Source organism: Pristiophorus japonicus, chromosome 23 (assembly GCF_044704955.1).
Source record: "Pristiophorus japonicus isolate sPriJap1 chromosome 23, sPriJap1.hap1, whole genome shotgun sequence".
Classification (NCBI taxonomy): Eukaryota; Metazoa; Chordata; class Chondrichthyes; family Pristiophoridae; genus Pristiophorus; species Pristiophorus japonicus.
The window spans coordinates 5,202,713-5,224,487 of record NC_091999.1 but is presented as its reverse complement, the minus strand read 5'-3'; the positions used below and the strand labels follow the sequence as shown (position 1 = coordinate 5,224,487).

Sequence of the window (21,775 nt, the reverse complement as noted above, 5' to 3'; positions counted from 1 at the left end):
ATCAGTCATTGAAGGTTGGCATGCAGGTATAGCGGGCGGTTAAGAAAGCAAATGGCATGTTGGCCTTCATAGCGAGGGGATTTGAGTACAGGGGCAGGGAGGTGTTGCTACAGTTGTACAGGGCCTTGGTGAGGCCACACCTGGAGTATTGTGTACAGTTTTGGTCTCCTAACTTGAGGAAGGACATTCTTGCTATTGAGGGAGTGCAGCGAAGATTCACCAGACTGATTCCCGGGATGGTGGGACTGATCTATCAAGAAAGTCTGGATCAACTGGGCTTGTATTCACTGGAGTTCAGAAGAGTGAGAGGGGACCTCATAGAAACGTTTAAAATTCTGACGGGTTTGGACAGGTTGGATGCAGGAAGAATGTTCCCAATTTTGGGGAAGTCCAGAACCAGGGGTCACAGTCTAAGGATAAGGGGTAAGCCATTTAGGACCGAGATGAGGAGAATCTTCTTCACCCAGAGAGTGGTGAACCTGTGGAATTCTCTACCACAGAAAGTAGTTGAGGCCAATTCACTAAATATATTCAAAAGGGAGTTAGATGAAGTCCTTACTACTCGGGGGATCAAGGGGTATGGTGAGAAAGCGGGAATGGGGTACTGAAGTTTCATGTTCAGCCATGAACTCATTGAATGGCGGTGCAGGCTAGAAGGGCTGAATGGCCTACTCCTGCACCTAGTTTCTATGTTTCTGTGTCCTTCCTCAGATTAGGAGACCAAAACTGAACACAATATTCCAGATGAGGCCTCTCCAAGGCCCTGTACAACTGCAGTAAGACCTCACTGCTCCTGTACTCAAATCCCCTCGCAATGAAGGCCAACATACCATTTGCCTTCTTCACCCCCTGCTGTACCTGCATGCCAACCTTCAATGACTGATGTACCATGACACCCAGGTCTCGTTGCACCTCCCCTTTTCCTAATCTGTCACCATTCAGATAATATTCTGCCTTCCTGTTTTTGCCACCAAAGTGGATAACCTCACATTTAGCCACATTATACTGCATCTGCCATGCATTTGCCCACTCACCTAACCTGTCCAAGTCACCCTGCAGCCTCTCAGCGTCCTCCTCGCAGCTCACACCGCCACCCAGCTTAGTGTCATCTGCAAACTTGGAGATATTACACTCAACTCCTTCGTCTATCTCCTCTGCACCCTCTCCAGTGCAATCACGTCCTTCCTGTAATGTGGTGACCAGAACTGCACACAGTACTCCAGCTGTGGCCTAACCAGTGTTTTATACAGTTCAAGCATAACCCGCCCCCCCCCCCCCCCACCCCCCATCCAGCTCTTGTATATTCTATGCCTCGGCTAATAAAGGCAAGCATTCCGTATGGGGAAGCGGTCTGAGGGGCGGGGGAGGGGGAGACAATCCTGGGACCCCTACTGAAAGGTGCGTGGTGATTGGCTGAAGCCAGGCTTGGGGGAGATGCCTCCTCCCGCAGAAGAATATCCTGCCAATGGCTCACACGTGAAGAATGGGGCCCCTCAGCCGAGGGTCCCAAGTGCAACAGGGCCTCCGCACGCGTCAGTGTCGCGGTGGGTCTCTCACCCGCGTCTTGGAGTCTGGAGGTCGTGGGTTCGAGCCCCGCACTCCCGAGACTCAAGCCCCCCACTCCCGGGACTCGAGCCCCCCACTCCCGAGACTCAAGCCGGCCACTCCCGAGACTCAAGCCCCCCACTCCCGGGACTCAAGCCCCCCACTCCCGAGACTCAAGCCGGCCACTCCCGGGACTCAAGCCCCCCACTCCCGGGACTCAAGCCCCCCACTCCCGAGACTCAAGCCCCCCACTCCCGGGACTCAAGCCCCCCACTCCCGAGACTCAAGCCCCCCACTCCCGGGACTCGAGCCCCCCACTCCCGAGACTCGAGCCCCCTACTCCCGAGACTCGAGCCCCCCACTCCCGGGACTCGAGCCCCCCACTCCCGGGACTCAAGCCGGCCACTCCCAAGACTCAAGCCCCCCACGCCCGGGACTCAAGCCCCCCACTCCCGGGACTCAAGCCCCCCACTCCCGGGACTCAAGCCCCCCACTCCCGAGACTCAAGCCCCCCACTCCCGAGACTCAAGCCCCCCACTCCCGAGACTCAAGCCCCCCACTCCCGGGACTCAAGCCCCCCACTCCCGGGACTCAAGCCCCCCACTCCCGAGACTCGAGCCCCCCACTCCCGGGACTCGAGCCCCCCACTCCCGGGACTCGAGCCCCCCACTCCCGGGACTCGAGCCCCCCACTCCCGGGACTCGAGCCCCCCACTCCCGGGACTCGAGCCCCCCACTCCCGAGACTCGAGCCCCCCACTCCCGGGACTCAAGCCCCCCACTCCCGGGACTCGAGCCCCCCACTCCCGAGACTCGAGCCCCCCACTCCCGAGACTCGAGCCCCCCACTCCCGGGACTCGAGCCCCCCACTCCCGGGACTCGAGCCCCCCACTCCCGAGACTCAAGCCGGCTACTCCCGGGACTCAAGCCCCCCACTCCCGGGACTCAAGCCCCCCACTCCCGGGACTCAAGCCCCCCACTCCCGAGACTCAAGCCCCCCACTCCCGAGACTCAAGCCCCCCACTCCCGGGACTCAAGCCCCCCACTCCCGGGACTCAAGCCCCCCACTCCCGGGACTCAAGCCCCCCACTCCCGAGACTCAAGCCCCCACTCCCGAGACTCAAGCCCCCCACTCCCGGGACTCGAGCCCCCCACTCCCGAGACTCGAGCCCCCTACTCCCGAGACTCGAGCCCCCCACTCCCGGGACTCGAGCCCCCCACTCCCGGGACTCAAGCCGGCCACTCCCAAGACTCAAGCCCCCCACGCCCGGGACTCAAGCCCCCCACTCCCGAGACTCAAGCCCCCCACTCCCGGGACTCAAGCCCCCCACTCCCGGGACTCAAGCCCCCCACTCCCGGGACTCAAGCCCCCCACTCCCGAGACTCAAGCCCCCCACTCCCGAGACTCGAGCCCCCCACTCCCGAGACTCGAGCCCCCCACTCCCGGGACTCGAGCCCCCCACTCCCGGGACTCGAGCCCCCCACTCCCGGGACTCGAGCCCCCCACTCCCGGGACTCGAGCCCCCCACTCCCGGGACTCGAGCCCCCCACTCCCGAGACTCGAGCCCCCCACTCCCGGGACTCAAGCCCCCCACTCCCGGGACTCGAGCCCCCCACTCCCGAGACTCGAGCCCCCCACTCCCGAGACTCGAGCCCCCCACTCCCGGGACTCGAGCCCCCCACTCCCGGGACTCGAGCCCCCCACTCCCGAGACTCAAGCCGGCTACTCCCGGGACTCAAGCCCCCCACTCCCGGGACTCAAGCCCCCCACTCCCGGGACTCAAGCCCCCCACTCCCGAGACTCAAGCCCCCCACTCCCGAGACTCAAGCCCCCCACTCCCGGGACTCAAGCCCCCCACTCCCGGGACTCAAGCCCCCCACTCCCGGGACTCAAGCCCCCCACTCCCGGGACTCAAGCCCCCCACTCCCGGGACTCAAGCCCCCCACTCCCGAGACTCAAGCCCCCCACTCCCGGGACTCAAGCCCCCCACTCCCGAGACTCAAGCCCCCCACTCCCGAGACTCAAGCCCCCCACTCCCGGGACTCAAGCCCCCCACTCCCGGGACTCAAGCCCCCCACTCCCGGGACTCAAGCCCCCCCACTCCCGAAACTCAAGCCCCCCCACTCCCGGGACTCAAGCCCCCCCACTCCCGAAACTCAAGCCCCCCACTCCCGGGACTCAAGCCCCCCACTCCCGGGACTCAAGCCCCCCACTCCCGAGACTCAAGCCCCCCACTCCCGAGACTCAAGCCCCCCACTCCGGGACTCAAGCCCCCCACTCCCGGGACTCAAGCCCCCCACTCCCGGGACTCAAGCCCCCCACTCCCGGGACTCAAGCCCCCCACTCCCGGGACTCAAGCCCCCCACTCCCGGGACTCAAGCCCCCCACTCCCGAGACTCAAGCCCCCCACTCCCGGGACTCAAGCCCCCCACTCCCGAGACTCAAGCCCCCCACTCCCGAGACTCAAGCCCCCCACTCCCGGGACTCAAGCCCCCCACTCCCGGGACTCAAGCCCCCCACTCCCGGGACTCAAGCCCCCCCACTCCCGGGACTCAAGCCCCCCCACTCCCGAAACTCAAGCCCCCCACTCCCGGGACTCAAGCCCCCCACTCCCGGGACTCAAGCCCCCCACTCCCGAGACTCAAGCCCCCCACTCCCGGGACTCAAGCCCCCCACTCCCGGGACTCAAGCCCCCCACTCCCGAGACTCAAGCCCCCCACTCCCGAGACTCAAGCCCCCCACTCCCAAGACTCAAGCCCCCCACTCCCGGGACTCAAGCCCCCCACTCCCGAGACTCGAGACCCCATAATCCAGGACCAAACACGCTCAATGCCGGTGATGAGGGGGCCCCCGGTACATTAGAACATATGAAATAGGAGCAGGGGTCGGCCATTCGGCCCCTCGAGCCTGCTCCGCCATTCAATAAGATCATGGCTGATCCGATCATGGACTCAGCTCCACTTCCCCGCCCGCTCCCCATAACCCTTCACTCCCTTATCCTTCAAAGATGTGTCTGTCTCCAGCTTAAATCTTTCGGATGAGACGTTTCCCGTCTGCCATCTCGGGTAGACCGAAAAGATCCCACGGCCCCGATTGGAAGGACAACAGTGTATGGCGGGGGGAGGGGGGGATTTTTCACCCCGGCCCCCTTGGGCCGATATTTATCCCTTAACCAATGTCACTTCACAAAACAAAAACCTGTTTGATCAGGTCATTTATCAAATGCTGTTTGTGGGATCTTGCTGTGTGCACAATGGCTGTTGCGTTTCCCCACATTACAAAGGTACGCGGAGTCAGAGGAAATGTATTCGCATGGATCGAGAATTGGCTGGCTTACAGAAAGCAGAGAGTCGGGATGAATGGGTCCTTTTCGGGTTGGAAATCGGTGGTTAGTGGTGTGCCACAGGGATCGGTGCTGGGACCACAACTGTTTACAATGTACATCGATGACCTGGAAGAGGGGACAGAGTGTAGTGTAACAAAATTTGCAGATGACACAAAGATTAGTGGGAAAGCGGGTTGTGTAGAGGACACAGAGATTTAGATAGGTTAAGCGAATGGGCTACGGTTTGGCAGATGGAATACAATGTCGGAAAATGTGAGGTCATCCACCTTGGGGAAAAAAAACAGTAAAAGGGAATATTATTTGAATGGGGAGAAATTACAACATGCTGAGGTGCAGAGGGACCTGGGGGTCCTTGTGCATGAATCCCAAAAAGTTAGTTTGCAGGATGCAGCAGGTAATCGGGAAGGCGAATGGAATGTTGGCCTTCATTGCGAGAGGGATGGAGTACAAAAGCAGGGAGGTCCTGCTGCAACTGTACAGGGTATTGGTGAGGCCGCACCTGGAGTACTGCGTGCAGTTTTGGTCACCTTACTTAAGGAAGGATATACTGGCTTTGGAGGGGGTACAGAGACAATTCACTAGGCTGATTCCGGAGATGAGGGGGTTACCTTATGATGATAGATTGAGTAGACTGGGTCTTTACTCGTTGGAGTTCAGAAGGATGAGGGGTGATCTTTTCGAAACATTTAAAATAATGAAAGGGATAGGCAAGATAGAGGCAGAGAGGTTGTTTCCACTGGTCGGGGAGACTAGAACTAGGGGGGCACAGCCTCAAAATACGGGGGGAGCCAATTTAAAACCGAGTTGAGAAGGAATTTCTTCTCCCAGAGGGTTGTGAATCTGTGGAATTCTCTGCCCAAGGAAGCAGTTGAGGCTAGCTCATTGAATGTATTCAAGTCACAGATAGATAGATTTTTAAGCAATAAGGGAATTAAGGGTTACGGGGAGCGGGCGGGTAAGTGGAGCTGAGTCCACGGCCAGATCAGCCATGATCTTGTTGAATGGCGGAGCAGGCTCGAGGGGCTAGATGGCCTACTCCTGTTCCTAATTCTTATGTTCTTATTATGTTCTTACGGCTAAGGGGATCAAGGGCCATGGAGAGAAAGCAGGAAAGGGGTACTGAGGGAATGATCAGCCATGATCTTGTTGAATGGTGGTGCAGACTCGAAGGGCCGAATGGCCTACTCCTGCACCTATTTTCTATGTTTCTATGTGACGACTGTAAAAATTGGTTGTATTGTCCCGACGTCATGAAAGGCATTGGAGAAATGCAAATAACAACAACGGGTATTTATATAGCGCCTTTAACGTCCCAAGCTTCACTGCAGTGTTATAAGACAAACAGATCAATTTAACACCCAGCCACATAAGGAGATATTAGGGCAGGTGACCGAAAGCTTGGTCAAAGAGGCAGGTTTTAAGGAGCGTCTTGAAGGAGGAGAGAGAGGTAGAGAGGGGGAGAGGTTTAGGGAGGGAGTTCCAGAGCTTGGGGCCCAGGCAACAGAAGGCACGGCCACCGATGGTGGAGCGATTATAATCAGGGATGCTCAGGAGGGCAGAATTAGAGGAGTGCAGAGATCTTGGGGGGTTGTGGGGCTGGAGGAGATTACAGAGATAGGGAGGGGGTGAGGGCCATGGAGGGATTTGTAAACAAGGATGGAAGTTTTGAAATTGAGCCGTTGCTTAACCGGGAGCCAGTACAGGTCAGCGAGCACAGGGGGTGATGGGTGAGCGGGACTTGGTGCGAGTTAGGACACGGGGCAGTGAGCACAGGGGGTGATGGGTGAGCGGGACTTGGTGCGAGTTAGGACATGGGGTCAACGAGCACAGGGGGTGATGGGTGAGTGGGACTCGGTGCGAGTTAGGACACGAGGGCAACGAGCACAGGGGGTGATGGGTGAGCGGGACTCGGTGCGAGTTAGGACACGGGGCAGTGAGCACAGGGGGGGTGATGGGTGAGCGGGACTCGGTGCGAGTTAGGACACGGGGGGCAGCCGAGTTTTGGTCGAGCTGAATTTCACAGAGGGGGCGGGGGGGTGGGGGGGGGAAGGCCGGTCAGAGAGCGTTGGAATAGTCGATTGTGCACTGTACCAAGGCGGGTCGGTCGGGCGAGACACACTTGGACGCAGTCGCGGAGGGATTTGTAAGCAAGGACGGGGAAAGTGGGCGGGCGGTGGGGAGATATTACCGGACTCTCGCTAAGGGTTGGCTTTGTGTTTGCCCGCAGGATACGCAACAGGAGGAGGAGCAGGATACGCAGCGAGAGGAGGAGCAGGATACGCAGCGAGAGGAGGAGCAGGATACGCAGCGGGAGGAGGGACAGGATACGCAGCGAGAGGAGGAGCAGGATACGCAGCGAGAGGAGGGACACGATACGGAGGGGGAGGAGGGACACGATACGGAGGGGGAGGAGGGACACGATACGGAGGGGGAGGAGGAACAGGATACGCAGCGAGAGGAGGAACAGGATACGCAGCGAGAGGAGGGACACGATACGGAGGGGGAGGAGGGACACGATACGGAGGGGGAGGAGGGACACGATACGGAGGGGGAGGAGGAACAGGATACGCAGCGAGAGGAGGGACACGATACGCAGCGAGAGGAGGGACACGATACGGAGGGGGAGGAGGGACACGATACGGAGGGGGAGGAGGACGATGAGGAGGATACGGAATCGGATGAGTTGGCGGACGAACTGAGCGACTACGACTCCTTCGACGTCCTGCCCTGGGGCCCGGAGAGCGAGGAGACGGTTGACACCTCGGTATGGCTAACCGTGGTCAAGGAGTCCGGCACAACTCCGGGCGGAGGTAAGGTCGGAACCGCCTCTACCGTTCCAAGATGAGGCCGCGTCGCGCGCCGGGTCGGTCTGGGGTGCGCCCCTCAGGATCCGCCTCAAATCCAGCCCCGGACAACGGGGTGAAGTTCTCCTCTCAGTGGGTCAGACCTTTCACCCTCGGGCTACCTGGTTGTGACAGAAACAAGTATCTTTTAGCTCAGCGTCCTTTCCTTTCGGCACAGTGCTTGCCTGGTGCCCTGCCATTTGTTTGGAGGGAGCAGCCAAGCCTCTCAATTCAACTACCAACGTCCACTGTGCTCGATCCGATTTGGCAGCACTTTTTTTTGGGGGGGGGGAATTCGAGCACATCCGGTCTGGATATCGCGCCTGATTCTGTTCCCGGCCGCTTTCCCCCGCGAGAAATCTTTTGTGTTTGGTCTGAAGCCCCGCTGGTAGATTCGAAAGGAGGGCAGGAAATGAGAACATCAGAAACAGGAGCAGGAGTCGGCCATTCGGCCCCTCGAGCCTGCTCCGCCATTCAATACGATCATGGCTGATCCGATCATGGACTCAGCTCCACTTCCCCGCCCGCTCCCCATAACCCTTCACTCCCTAATCGCTCAAAAATCTGTCTATCTCCGCCTTAAATATATTCAATGTCCCAGCCTCCACAGCTCTCTGGGGCAGGGAATTCCACAGATTTAGACACATAGAAACATAGAAAATAGGTGCAGTAGTCGGCCATTCGGCCCTTCGAGCCTGCACCGCCATTCAATGAGTTCATGCAACTTCAGTACCCCATTCCTGCTTTCTCGCCATACCCCTTGATCCCCCGAGTAGTAAGGACTACATCTAACTCCTTTTTGAATATATTTAGTGAATTGGCCTCAACAACTTTCTGTGGTAGAGAATTCCACAGGTTCACCACTCTCTGGGTGAAGAAGTTTCTCCTCATCTCGGTCCTAAATGGCTTACCCCTTATCCTTAGACTGTGACCCCTGGTTCTGGGACTTCCCCAACATCGGGAACATTCTTCCTGCATCGAACCTGTCTAAACCCGTCAGGATTCTAAACGTTTCTATGAGATCCCCTCTCATTCTTCTGAACTCCAGTGAATACCACTCTCTGAGAGAAGAAATTCCTCCTCATCTCAGTTTTAAATGGGCGGCCCCTTATTCTGAGACCATGCCCCCTAGTTCTAGTCTCCCCCATCAGTGGGAACATCCTCTCTGCATCCACCTTGGCGAGCCCCCTCATTATCTTGTAAGTTTCGATAAGATCACCTCTCATTCTTCTGAACTCCAATATGAGTAGAGGCCCAACCTGCTCAACCTTTCCCCATAAGTCAACCCCCTCATCTCCGGAATCGACTGAGTGAACCTTCTCTGAACTGCCTCCAATGCAAGTATATCCCTCCTTAAATACGGAGACCAAAACTGCACGCAGTACTCCAGGTGTGGGGAAAAAAATCAACACCACGACAACAATTGTCACTGAGACGCACACACTCAACAGGAAGAGCCCAGGCTCAAGGCTCGATCCCCCTCCCCCACCACCCCCCCCCCATTTAGTTCGGTGATCCTCGACAGGTGTGGGCAGCAAGAGTAGGGGGGCTCCAATCGCTACTGTAATAAGTGACCTTCCGATTCTGCTTCCCAACACTTGAAAAGGAAACGTTTGCTGGACTATGGGGAAGGACCAGGGGAGTGGGACAAATTGGATCGCTCTTTCGAAGAGCTGGGGGCAGGCATGCTGGGACAAATGGCAGCCTCTTGTGCTGCATCTGGATACATATTTCAAAGGCCGACTCTGGCTTGTACTGTCTGGTGAGCTCTGTACTTAAAAGAGGGCTGGATTTCCGGCTTTGCTGATTTCGGGGCGGTAATGGTGGGAGAGGGAGGAGGGGAGTGCGGTAAGGTTTGCAACCCCGGGGAGCAGTTTGCGCCCGAGTGAGTGAGTGAGTTTGGGCGGCTGGGCCCCGAGTCAGGAAGGGGGTTGTACACCCCTCTCGGGGCGTTGGGATGGGAAACTCCCGAGCTAAAGAGCAGGGGCCGGGAGCGCCCCGAGAGACGGCCGGCGTGGGGGGGGGTGGGTGTGAGGGGGTGGGTGGAATCGTAAACCCCCCCCCCCCACACACAAAAACATTCCCCAACACAAATCGCAAAAACAATCGCACTGACCTCAGGAGTCCATGACTGACCTCTCCGCTGTCGGGATGGTGGTTGGTACCGGCCCGATTTCCCCGGCGTTCACTGCAGGGGGCGGGGCGGACAAGTCGGCCAAGAGTCCAAACTCACGCCGGTGTCACACACCGGGGGCAGCTCTTCCCGCGGTGCTGCTCGGCCCCGCCACTAAACCCGACCCCGAGGCTCGCCGCGGGGGCGCTGGAGGCTGACCGCCCGCCCACAACGTCCCGCCCCCACCCCCGCCACGATCGGCGCTCCGGGGCGCTAAAACACGGAGCCGAAAATCCGTTCTTTGAAAGAGCCACCGAGTTAGTCTCACTGCAGTTTTTCCCCCAGCGCCCGGCGAATGTTGCCTTTTCGAAGGCACCATTGCATCTGCTCCCACCGAGCTTTCAGGCAGCCCCGTTGCATGTCGTTCCCAGATTAGTCCGTGTGTTTTCAGACAATGTTTCCCACCCCCCCCCCCCCCCCAGCTGGCATTTGCCGGGAATAACCCTCCCCTCCTCCGCTTCCTCTTCCTCCAGCACGTTCGATGCTCTGTGCGGACTCCCGGGGAAGGCTGTGGCGCTCGGCGTGGGATCCGACCGCCGTCCCGCCGGAGGAAACGATCGAGCAGCACGGCCGCGAGCTTTCCAACTGGACCCGCAAACAGGTAACAGCAGGGAAGGTCCCGAGAGATTCACCCTCGGGAGTTAGGGGTGGGACTGTCGGGAGGGGGCCCCTTTACTCTGTATCGAACCCCGTGCTGTACCTGCCCTGGGAGTGTTTGATGGGACAGTGTAGAGGGAGCGTTACTCTGTATCTAACCCCGTGCTGTACCTGCCCTGGAAGTGTTTGATGGGACAGTGTAGAAGGAGCTTTACTCTGTATCTAACCCCGTGCTGTACCTGCCCTGGGAGTGTTTGATGGGACAGTGTAGAGGGAGCTTTACTCTGTATCTAACCCCGTGCTGTACCTGCCCTGGGAGTGTTTGATGGGACAGTGTAGAGGGAGCTTTACTCTGTATCTAACCCCCTGTACCTGCCCTGGGAGTGTTTAATGGGACAGTGTAGAGGGAGCTTTATTCTGTATCTATCCCCCTGTACCTGCCCTGGGAGTGTTTGATGGGACAGTGTAGAGGGAGCTTTACTCTGTATCTAACCCCCTGTACCTGCCCTGGGAGTGTTTGATGGGACAGTGTAGAGGGAGCTTTACTCTGTATCTATCCCCCTGTACCTGCCCTGGGAGTGTTTGATGGGACAGTGTAGAGGGAGCTTTACTCTGTATCTAACCCCGTGCTGTACCTGCCCTGGGAGTGTTTGATGGGACAGTGTAGAGGGAGCTTTACTCTGTATCTAACCCCGTGCTGTACCTGTCCTGGAAGTGTTTGATGGGACAGTGTAGAGGGAGCTTTACTCTGTATCTAACCCCCTGTACCTGCCCTGGGAGTGTTTGATGGGACAGTGTAGAGGGAGCTTTACTCTGTATCTAACCCCGTGCTGTACCTGCCCTGGGAGTGTTTGATGGGACAGTGTAGAGGGAGCTTTACTCTGTATCTAACCCCGTGCTGTACCTGCCCTGGGAGTGTTTGATGGGACAGTGTAGAGGGAGCTTTACTCTGTATCTAACCCCCTGTACCTGCCCTGGGAGTGTTTGATGGGACAGTGTAGAGGGAGCTTTACTCTGTATCTAACCCCCTGTACCTGCCCTGGGAGTGTTTGATGGGACAGTGTAGAGGGAGCTTTACTCTGTATCTAACCCCGTGCTGTACCTGCCCTGGGAGTGTTTGATGGGACAGTGTAGAGGGAGCTTTACTCTGTATCTAACCCCGTGCTGTACCTGCCCTGGGAGTGTTTGATGGGACAGTGTAGACAGAGCTTTACCCTGCATTACCTCGCTCTGCTGTTAAGAATATTCTGTTGCTGTTCTGTGTCCAGGTTCACTCTGATAGGGTGACTGCAGTGACTGAGACGAATGACCTCATAGTGACGGCATCGTTGGACCAAACGGTGCGACTGTGGGATCGCGAGTCCCTGAAACAGGTAAACTCCGCACATTCTCCCTCCGTGTTACTTCTGCCCGCATTTCCTCTGCTCTGGACTGATGCACACTCCGTCTTCAATCCTACGTTGTCATTCTGTCCCTCCCTACTTCTCTCTCTGATCACATTCAGTCTCTGATCTCCCTCTATCTCTCCCCACACTCTCTCTCCCTCTCTCTCTCCCCACACTCTCTCTCCCTCTCTCTCTCCCCACTCTCTCTCTCCCCACACTCTCTCTCCCTCTCGCTCCCCACACACTCTCTCTCCCTCTCTCTCCCCACACTCTCTCTCTCTCTCTCTCTCCCTCTCCCTGCGCTCGGTCTCCATTCGTCTCCCTCTCTCCCCCCGCCCTCTCCCCCTCTCCCCTCCCTCCCTCCCTCTCTTCCCCCTCTCTCCTCTTCTCCCCCCCTCTCCTCTTCTCCCCCCCTCTTTCTCTTCCCCCCCTCTCTCTTTCTCTCCCCCCCCTCTCTCTTTCTCTTCCCCCCCCTCTCTCTTTCTCTTCCCCCCCCATCTCTCTTTCTCTTCCCACCCTCTCTGTTTCTCCCCCCCTCTCCTCTTCTCCCCCCCTCTTTCTCTTCCCCCCCTCTCTCTTTCTCTCCCCCCCCCTCTCTTCTCCCCCCCCCTCTTTCTCTCCCCCCTCTCTCTTCCCCCCCTCTCTCTTCCCCTTCCCCTCTCTCTTCCCCTTCCCCCCTTCTTCCCCCCCTCTCTCTTCCTCTTCCCCCCCTTCTCTCCCCCCCCTCTCTCTTCTCCCCCCCGTCTCTCTCTTCTCCCCCCCGTCTCTCTTTCTTCTCCACCCCCCCCCCTCTTTCTCTCCCCCCCGTCTCTCTCTCTTCTCCACCCCCCCCCCTCTTTCTCTCCCCCCCCGTCTCTCTCTCTTCTCCACCTCCCCCCTCTTTCTCTCCCCCCCTCTCTTTCCCCCCCCCCCCCCCCCCCAGTAGCTAACACATGTTCTCTGTCTTTCATCCACAGGTGGGTCTTTTCACCTGCCAGGCCCCGGTGCTGTGCCTCGAGGCAAATCCCGTCTCCCCCGGGGTGGGGGTCTGCGGCGACTCCGCTGGTAACGTCTACTTCCTGCGCTGGAACGGCCGCCCTGCCGACGGTTAGAGCCGCCCAGCCCCGGGAGCAGAGGAGCGCCGCCAGGAACAACACGGCCGCCCGACCCTACAATCCCGCCCCCTCGGGGGAGGGGAACGCACGGGCGATGGACTGCAGCCGACTGCCATTGGAATAACTAATACATGTGTCCCGTTTACACACCAGGAGGGGCTCTCCCCCTCAGGGACCCCCTTAATAGAGGGGCTCTCTCCCTCAGAGACCCCCTTTACAGAGGGGCTCTCTCCCTCAGAGACCCCCTTTACAGAGGGGCTCTCCCCCTCAGGGACCCCCTTAATAGAGGGGCTCTCTCCCTCAGGGACTCCCTTAATAGAGGGGCTCTCTCCCTCAGAGACCCCCTTAATAGAGGGGCTCTCTCCCTCAGGGACTCCCTTTACAGAGGGGCTCTTCCCCTCAGGGACCCCCTTAATAGAGGGGCTCTCTCCCTCAGGGACCCCCTTAATAGAGGGGCTCTCTCCCTCAGGGACCCCCTTAATAGAGGGGCTCTCTCCCTCAGAGACCCCCTTAATAGAGGGGCTCTCTCCCTCAGGGACTCCCTTTACAGAGGGGCTCTCTCCCCTCAGGGACCCCCTTAATAGAGGGGCTCTCTCCCTCAGAGACCCCCTTAATAGAGGGGCTCTCTCCCTCAGGGACCCCCTTAATAGAGGGGCTCTCTCCCTCAGAGACCCCCTTAATAGAGGGGCTCTCTCCCTCAGGGACCCCCTTTACAGAGGGGCTCTCTCCCTCAGGGACCCCCTTAATAGAGGGGCTCTCTCCCTCAGAGACCCCCTTAATAGAGGGGCTCTCTCCCTCAGAGACCCCCTTAATAGAGGGGCTCTCTCCCTCAGGGACCCCCTTTACAGAGGGGCTCTCTCCCTCGGGACCTATTTTAACACGGGGTTAGACAATAATATTTTGTGTTGTTTTTCTGAATTCGCGGGCAGATTGCCTCCAAATGAAGGAGGGCATATAGCGGGTGGTGGGTTTAGACACTTCTTAGTTAACACGTCCTTCATGAAGTCAGGGCTGTGGGTTAATTGAAATGCCGCTTATTCTTTTTTTTTTTAAAAGGTAAATAACCTCAATATTTAAATTGATGCTTTGCTGATCTCGCCCGTAACAGGAGATTTTCTCCCTCTAATCTCTCCCATTGTCCGAATCTCCTTCCCAGTGCGGTTCTCCCACAAGGAGCAGGGAGAGCCTAGGGCCCATCCCGCTCCCCTCGGTCTTGGGTGTGTGAGCAGATCCCTGCCGGGCGGGAGGCGATGCTGGTATTCCTGAGCCCCGCACAGCTTATATCTCGTGCTCCGCTTTTATCGGGGAGATAGCGGGGAGCGAGCGAGCTTTACTCTGATCGTGATTTAACGTGGATCAGATGCACTGCAGCGCATGCGCGATTTACAGCGTGTGACCGCAATAATCATTAAATAAAAGGAATTACATCAGCCACGTATTGTCTGTGCTTCGAATCTGCCCCAAGGCCGGGCCCCCTCAACAGGTTCAGAGAGCAAATGGTATGTTGGCCTTTTATCACAGGAGGATTTGAGTAAAGATGTCTTCTTGCGATTATATCGGGCCCTGGTGAGACCACACCTGGAGTATTGTGCACAGTTTGGGTCTCCTTACCTAAGGAAGGATACACTTGCCAGAGAAGGAGTGCAGCGAAGGTTCACCAGACTGATTCCTGGGATGGGGGGGGATTGTCCTATGAGGAGAGATTGAGTAAACTAGGCCGATATTCGAGAGTTTAGAAGAATGAGAGGTGATCTCATTGAAACAGACACAATTCTTACAGGGCTTGACAGGGTATTCGCAGGGAGGGTGTTTTCCCCCGGGCTGGGGAGTCTAGAACCAGGGGGTCACACAGTCTCAGAATAAGGGGTCGGCCATTTAGGACTGAGATGAGGAGAAACTTCTTCACTCAGAGGGTGGTGAATCTTTGGAATTCTCTACCCCAGAGGGCAGTGGAGGCTCAGTCTTTGAGTATATTCAAGGCCGAGATCGGTAGATTTTTGGATATTAAGGGAATCGTAAGAACTAGAAGGAGTGGGCCATTCAATAAGATCACGGCTGATCTGATCCTGGCCTCAACTCCACTTCCCTGTCCGCTCTCCATAACCCTTTACTCACTTATTGTCCAAAAATCTATCTCCACCTTTAATATATTCAATGGACCAGCCTCTACAGATTCACGGCCCTCAATCCAGGGATATGGGGACAGTGCAGGAAAGCGGAGTTGAGGTTAAAGATCAGCTGTGATCTTATTGAATGGCGGAGCGGGCTCGAATGGCCGACTCCTGCTATGTTCCCCTCTGCTCGCTTTTGCGTTGAGGATTGAGGCCGCGGGCTCAGAAATCTTGAATTGGAAATCCCACTCCAGAGGTCTCTGCTCTCTGATTGGGGGACTGGGTAAGGGGTCAGACATTGACCTTTCACCCTCTGGCGACCGGAGATTGTGTCAGGGAAGCTGTACTCGAACCTGTGCTGTGGTTCACGCAAGCGCGCCGAAGAGGTGGAAACAGGATTACGTTTCTTGCAACGCGTTCAAACTTCAACCCACCTCGTCCAAAACAAGAAAGGCGAAAGTCGGAGAATACATTTATTTATTTATTCATTCATTCTCGGGATGTGGGCATCTCTGGCATTTATTGTCCATTCCCCTCATTGCCCTCGAGAAACTGGCAGTGGTCAGCTGACCCCTTGAACCGCTGCAGTTCTGCGGGGTGACTTATTTTTTGTAGCGGGTTTGAGATGGGTTCGCTGGTCTCTCTTCAGCTAAGAAGGGACGTGCGGCTCTTTGTCAGTCAGCCGGCGCAGACACGATGGGCCGAAATGGCCTCCTACTGCGCTGTAAATTTCTATGTTTTCCAAGTCAACCGCATTGGTGCAAGACTGGAGTCACGTATAGGCCCAGAGCGGGTAAGGACAGCAAATTTCCTTCCAATGTCATTCGTGAACCAGTTTGGGGGGGGGGTTTTATGACCATCTGCTGGGTTCGGTCACTTGTACTGACTCCAGCTTTTTTAAATGCCACATGTTTTTGTTTTACGAACGGAATTCAAGTTCGCAAACTGCCAAGGTGTGATTTTTTTTTTTTTTTTGAATTCTGGTCTCGTGAATTATTAGTCCCGGCCCCAGCCGAGTAACAGAACCAACCGCCCTGCTACCAAAAGCAAACATACTGCGGATGCTGGAATCTTGAAATAATGAAAAGGGGAAATGCTGGGAATCTTAGCGGGTCAGAGAGAGAGAGAGAAACAGAGTTAATGTTTCAGGTCGATGAACCTTTGTCAGCAACTAGCGAACGTTCGAAATGAACAGGTTCGTAAGGAGCACCAAAGGGGGCAAAATAAGGGCAGAGGTTACGCTCTGAAATGATTGAACTCGACGTTGAGTCCAGGAGGCTGTAAAGTGCCTCAACGAAAGAGCTGTTCCTTGGGCTTGGTTGGAACAGTGCAGGAGGCCAAGGACGGAGAGAGAATCTAAATATTGAGGGAGTAAGGGTGTTCACCGGTGGAAGTCAGGATGAAGGGCTACGATAGAAGGGAGGGCGTGTGATGAAGTGTACAACTAGGAGACAAGTCAGCTAACCTGAATTACGGGTGGCGGGAGAGGCGAGGATGGTCCAGAGTTTGGAGGTCCCGAGATGGAACGTGAATGCGAGGTGGGAGGACTTGAGCACGTACGACGAGCTGGAGCGGGGCCACTCAGTCCTTCGATGTCAATGAGACCACGGCTGATCTCCAACCTCAACTCCACTGTCCCCATAATCCCTTGGTTCCCCTTCGTATCCCAAAATCTATCCATCTCGGCCTTGAATATACTCAAAGACTGAGCCTCCACAGCCCTCTGGGGCAGAGAATTCCAAACATTCACCCCCCTCTGAGTGAAGAAATTTCTCCTCATCTCAGTCCTAAATGGCCGACCCCTTATCCTGAGACTGTGTGACCCCTGGTTCTAGACTCCCCAGCCCGGGGGGGAAACACCCTCCCTGCATCTACCCTGTCGAGCCCTGTAAGAATGTTGTGTGTTTCAATGAGATCACCTCTCATTCTTCTAAACTCCAGAGAATATCGGCCCAGTCTGATCAATCTCTCCCCATAGGACAATCCCCCCCGTCCCAGGAATCAGTCTGGTGAACCTTCGCTGCACTCCCTCTCTGGCAAGTGTATCCTTCCTTGGGTAAGGAGACCCAAACTGTGCACAATACTCCAGGTGCGGTCTCACCTGTATTATTGTGTCAAGACTTCTTTACTCGTAAGCTGGTGTGTGTCACTGAAATCAGAGGCATTGCACGGAGAGCCGAGTTTGATAAAACTCTTTTATTTCACAACTGTGGTCGAATTGAAAAGACATTTAATTTTCTTTGCTGCAGAATCTAACTCGGGCCGAGACCCTTGGGTGACTATTTGGTCAATGGCATCGATTGGTTGCCCAGGTCCACCCCTGCAGTCTCCCAGGAAGGGGGGAGGTGGGGGGGGGTAAGAGAATCACCTCAGCCATTTCCCCCTGACCTTTCGGGGACCTGCATGAGCCTGTGCAGGGGTGATTCTGGAGCACTGACGATGGAGGTTTAAAGGTCGGATCGCGTGTGACCACGCTACCTTGGCAGGCCAGATGGGCTTTACGCCAGTAAAATAAATCACAACGGGCTGATTAAAGGGGAGGGGAAGGGCCACCGACGCAACCCTTAAAGGGGCAGCACCAACGACTGTCTCCGAACACAGTGGCTCTCTTAAAGGGGACAAGCACCGCACCCAGTGAGTGGCCAGTCACCGTCAGGGCAATGTGTGAGAAACAAGAATTTGAACGCCGTCAATAAGTAAAGCGATAACCGGATTGTGGGGCGGTGGGATAAATTCAGGCCGACTTTGGAGCGAATGTCACGACAGGTACCGGGAGTGGTGGCCGTGGATTAGGAGACTCGAACCCCCCCCCCCCAACCCCCCCACCCCCCCCTTCTGACTCTGAGAGGAGAGAGACCCACGGCGGGCTGGGACTGCAACAGGGGCTGGGAGCTAACTCGTGGACGGCAGCTCGGACAAATAACCCCGAGGCCGAGAGTTTGCCGCGACAATTTGAGGCGGGCGTAAACGATCCCACGGCATTGTTTCGAAGAACATCAAGCGAGTTCTTTTCCCCCCCCCCCCGGTGTCCTGGGGCCAATATCTATCCCTCAATCAACATAACCGTTTAAAAAAAAAAACTGATTATCTGGGTCATTATCACACATTGCTGTTTGTGGGAGCTTGCTGTGCGCAAATTGGCTGCCGCGTTTCCCACACGTTGCAACCGTGACTACACTCCAGAAGTACTTCATTGGCTGTAACCGCGCTTTGGGACGAGCTGAAAGGCGGCTACAGCAATGCAAGTTCTTTCTTTTAATGAGGTATTTTTGCAATGCAGCCCCAGCACGCTATTCTGTGGGCAACCATAGCGTGCACAGCAAGATCCCACAAAGCAGACTGCAACGAGTGGCCAGAGAACCTATTTTTGGGTGATGTTGGTTGAAGGCTAAGTATCGGGTCAAAGGACACCTGGGGAGAACTCCCCTTCCCCCATCCCGCTCTTGTTCCGTCGGGGGGGGCCTTGGGATCTTTTACGTTCACCCGAGAGAGCAGACGAAGGAGGTGGGGAAGGGCCCTAGGGTTAACGTCTTGTCCAAAAGACAGCACCTCCGACAGTGCAGTGGAGGCTCCCGCTCAGTGCGGGCAGCGGGAGTGTCGGCCTTGGCTTACCGGGACTCGAAGCCACAGCCGCCTGATTGGCTCAGTCAGTCTCTCTCGCTCTCCCCTCTCAAACAGACACACGCGCTTCTGTCTCAAGGGGGCTGAGAGAGAGAGAGAGAGACCGAGATCAGCTGGAAAATGAGGCCTTTCTGCGATTCAGGGTCCCCCTCACCACCTGCGGACTCGTGGGGGAGGGTGGGGGAACAATCGTTTCATCAATACAACGTATAAACACATGCGAACCTCCCGCCGACACATTCAGCCCCTCCGACATCAGCCGCAGGTACAGGAGTCAGGTCTCTCTCTCCGCGCGGGGCTGGTTAACGGGAAGAAGCCAGGTCCCAGGTTGAACGCGGGTACAGGTGACCAGGTCTGGCATCGACGCTCCTCGGGGGGGCTGTGTCTCTGCGAGCGTCACAGGATCAGACCCCCGCCTGTGTACTCCACCCTCTGCGTGAGGACACAAGAACGCGAGAATTAGGAGCAGCGGTCGGCAACGCGGCCCCTCGAGCCTGCTCCGCCATTCAATAGGATCGCAGCTGATTATTGATCTCCACTCCACTTTCCTGCACTGTCCCCATATCCCTCGATGCCCAAAAACTCTGTCTTAGAAACATAGACAATAGGTGCAGGAGTAGGCCATTCGGCCCTTCGAGCCTGCACCGCCATTCAATATGATCATGGCTGATCATGCAACTTCAGTACCCCATTCCTGCTTTCTCTCCATACCCCCTGATCCCTTTCGGGGTAAGGGCCACATCTAACTCCCTCTTGAATAGACTCAACGGCTGAGCCTCTGGGGCAGAGAACTGCCAAGATTCATAATCCTCTCAGTGAAGCAATTTCTCCTCAGCTCAGTCCTCAACAGCCAACAGAGGAGTCAATAACCAGGGGACGTAGATTTAAAGAAATCGGTATAAGGTTCAGAGGGGCGATGAGTCAAAATGCTGGAAGGTGGGATTAAGTTGGGTGTCTCTTTTTCGACCGGCACGGACATGATGGCCCGAATGGCCTCCTTCTGTGGTGTACGTTTTCTATGATTCTATAAATGAGTGGATCTGGCTGATTCGCATCTTACAAGACTCTTAAGAGGGCTTGACAGGGTAGATGCCGAGAGGTTGTTTCCCCCCCCGGGCTGGAGAGTCTAGAACCCAGGGGTCACAGTCTCAGGAAAAGGGGTCAACTGTCGAGGACCGAGAGGAGGAGAACTGTCTTCACCGAGAAGATTATGAATCTTGAGATTTTTCAATGAGATCACCTCTCAGTTCTTCCAAGCTCTGGAGAATACAGGTCTGGTCGACTCAATCTCTCCTCGCCCATCCCAGGAATCAGTCTGGTGAGGGACTGGGTGGGGGTGGGGGGGGCCTGAAACAGATTTGGGGCCGTATTCGGTACGGCCCCACATCTAAAAAAACAAAACTGCTCCTCACTTGGTACCGCGTTGACAATCTGCCGCAGAGGGGCCACCGGAGGGGCGGGCGAGGGAAGTGTTACGTTGTTCCGATGGTGGGAGTAGACTGGACGTCATCAAGGGTCAGGTCGGTGATTGGACGCGGGCAGGTACAACAGGAGCTGCGAGGTCGGTGGGGGGGGGGCGAAGGAGCGGCGAGAGATCGTAGAGGGACGTGAACGGGGGCCCAGGAGAGGAGAGGGGCCTAGGGGCAGCACGGGCCCAGCCCACACTGTGTGAGATGTGTGTGCGCACTAGGTCCGTGCAGCAGAGCTGGTCTCCAGTCGTCCTGGTCAACCCTTGCCCACTGGACCAAGGGCCTCGCTCTGTCAAGCCCCGTGTGGTGGGCTGGTGTGCAACGGTCACCCCACGTTAAACAAACCCACCCACAGGCATCGCCCACCCTTCCAACATGTGGTTCGGGATCCTTCACTGAAACACCCGTGAACTCATCCCTTTTTGGCATGGAAGCAAGTCATCCTCGCTTCGAGGGACTGCCGATGATGATGATGATGGCGGGGAGGTAATAAAACGATCAACCCTCACCCGACTGATTCCTGGGACGGGGGGGGATTGTCCTATGAGGAGAGATTGAGCAGACTGGGCCGATATTCTCTAGAGTTGAGAAGCATGAGAGGTGATCTCATTGAAACATACAACATTCTCACAGGGCTCGACAGGTTGTTTCCCCCCGGGGCTGGGGAGTCTAGAACCAGGGGGTCACACAGTCTCAGGATAAGGGCTCGGCCATTTCGGACTGAGATGAGGAGAAACTTCTTCACTCGGAGGGTGGTGAATCTTTGGAATTCTCTGCCCCAGAGGGCTGTGGAGGCTCAGTCTTTTCACGGACCAACACCGGAAAGCATCACACGTGAAAATAGTATCACGAGGCGCGTGTTGCCGCACTCCCGCGGACAGGCTTAAAGATCAAAACATGGAACTGCAACAATCCACAACTTCCTGCTACCCGAATCACCCGGTCCCTGCCCAACTGAAGGAGTTTACGGGGCGGGGGGGGGGGGGGGGGATTTATAGGCTGCTGCCAACCCAAGGGCCCACTTCCGCTGCGGCAACATCCTTTAACTGAGCTCCCGAGCTAAAGAGCCGGCTCGGGAGCTCTCCGAGGGACGCCTCGGGGGGCTGGGGGGACCTCTAAAGAACATAAAAACATTCCCAAAACATTGCCCACGTCACAACACAAAGGGGCTGAATGGCCTCCTCCTGTTCCTGTGCAACAGGCTCGAGGGGCTGAATGGCCTCCTCCTGTTCCTGTGTAACAGGCTCGAGGGGCTGAATGGGCCTCCTCCTGTTCCTGTGTAACAGGCTCGAGGGGCTGAATGGGCCTCCTCCTGTTCCTGTGTAACAGACCCGAGGGGCTGAATGGCCTCCTCCTGATCCTGTGTAACAGGCTCGAGGGGCTGAATGGGCCTCCTGCTGTTCCTGTGTAACAAGCCCGAGGGGCTGAATGGGCCTCCTGCTGTTCCTGTGTAACAGGCTTGAGGGGCTGAATAGGCCTCCTGCTGTTCCTGTGTAACAGGCTCGAGGGGCTGAATGGGCCTCCTCCTGTTCCCAACAGGCCCGAGGGGCTGAATGGGCCTCCTCCTGTTCCTGTGTAACAGGGTCGAGGGG

At 56.7% G+C, this 21,775-nt stretch overlaps 2 protein-coding genes across 3 annotated transcripts in view; one reads left to right on the top strand and one right to left on the bottom strand.

Moving 5' to 3' along the window:
• The window catches only part of LOC139235695 (uncharacterized), a 72,359-nt gene extending 57,947 nt beyond the window's left edge, over positions 1-14,412 (top strand). The window contains exons 12-15 of the mRNA XM_070866734.1: positions 7,118-7,700; positions 10,380-10,507; positions 11,772-11,876; positions 12,845-14,412. Of these exons, the coding sequence (XP_070722835.1) occupies positions 7,118-7,700; positions 10,380-10,507; positions 11,772-11,876; positions 12,845-12,979 (951 nt within the window). The 3' untranslated portion in view covers positions 12,980-14,412. The remainder of the gene's footprint in view (positions 1-7,117; positions 7,701-10,379; positions 10,508-11,771; positions 11,877-12,844) is intronic.
• Positions 14,413-17,274: 2,862 nt separating this feature from the next.
• The window catches only part of emc4 (ER membrane protein complex subunit 4), a 58,923-nt gene continuing 54,422 nt past the window's right edge, over positions 17,275-21,775 (bottom strand). For both annotated transcript variants that reach the window (XM_070866647.1, XM_070866648.1), the window contains exon 5: positions 17,275-19,146. In XM_070866647.1, coding sequence (XP_070722748.1) covers positions 19,111-19,146 — 36 coding nt within the window. In that variant the 3' untranslated portion in view covers positions 17,275-19,110. The remainder of the gene's footprint in view (positions 19,147-21,775) is intronic.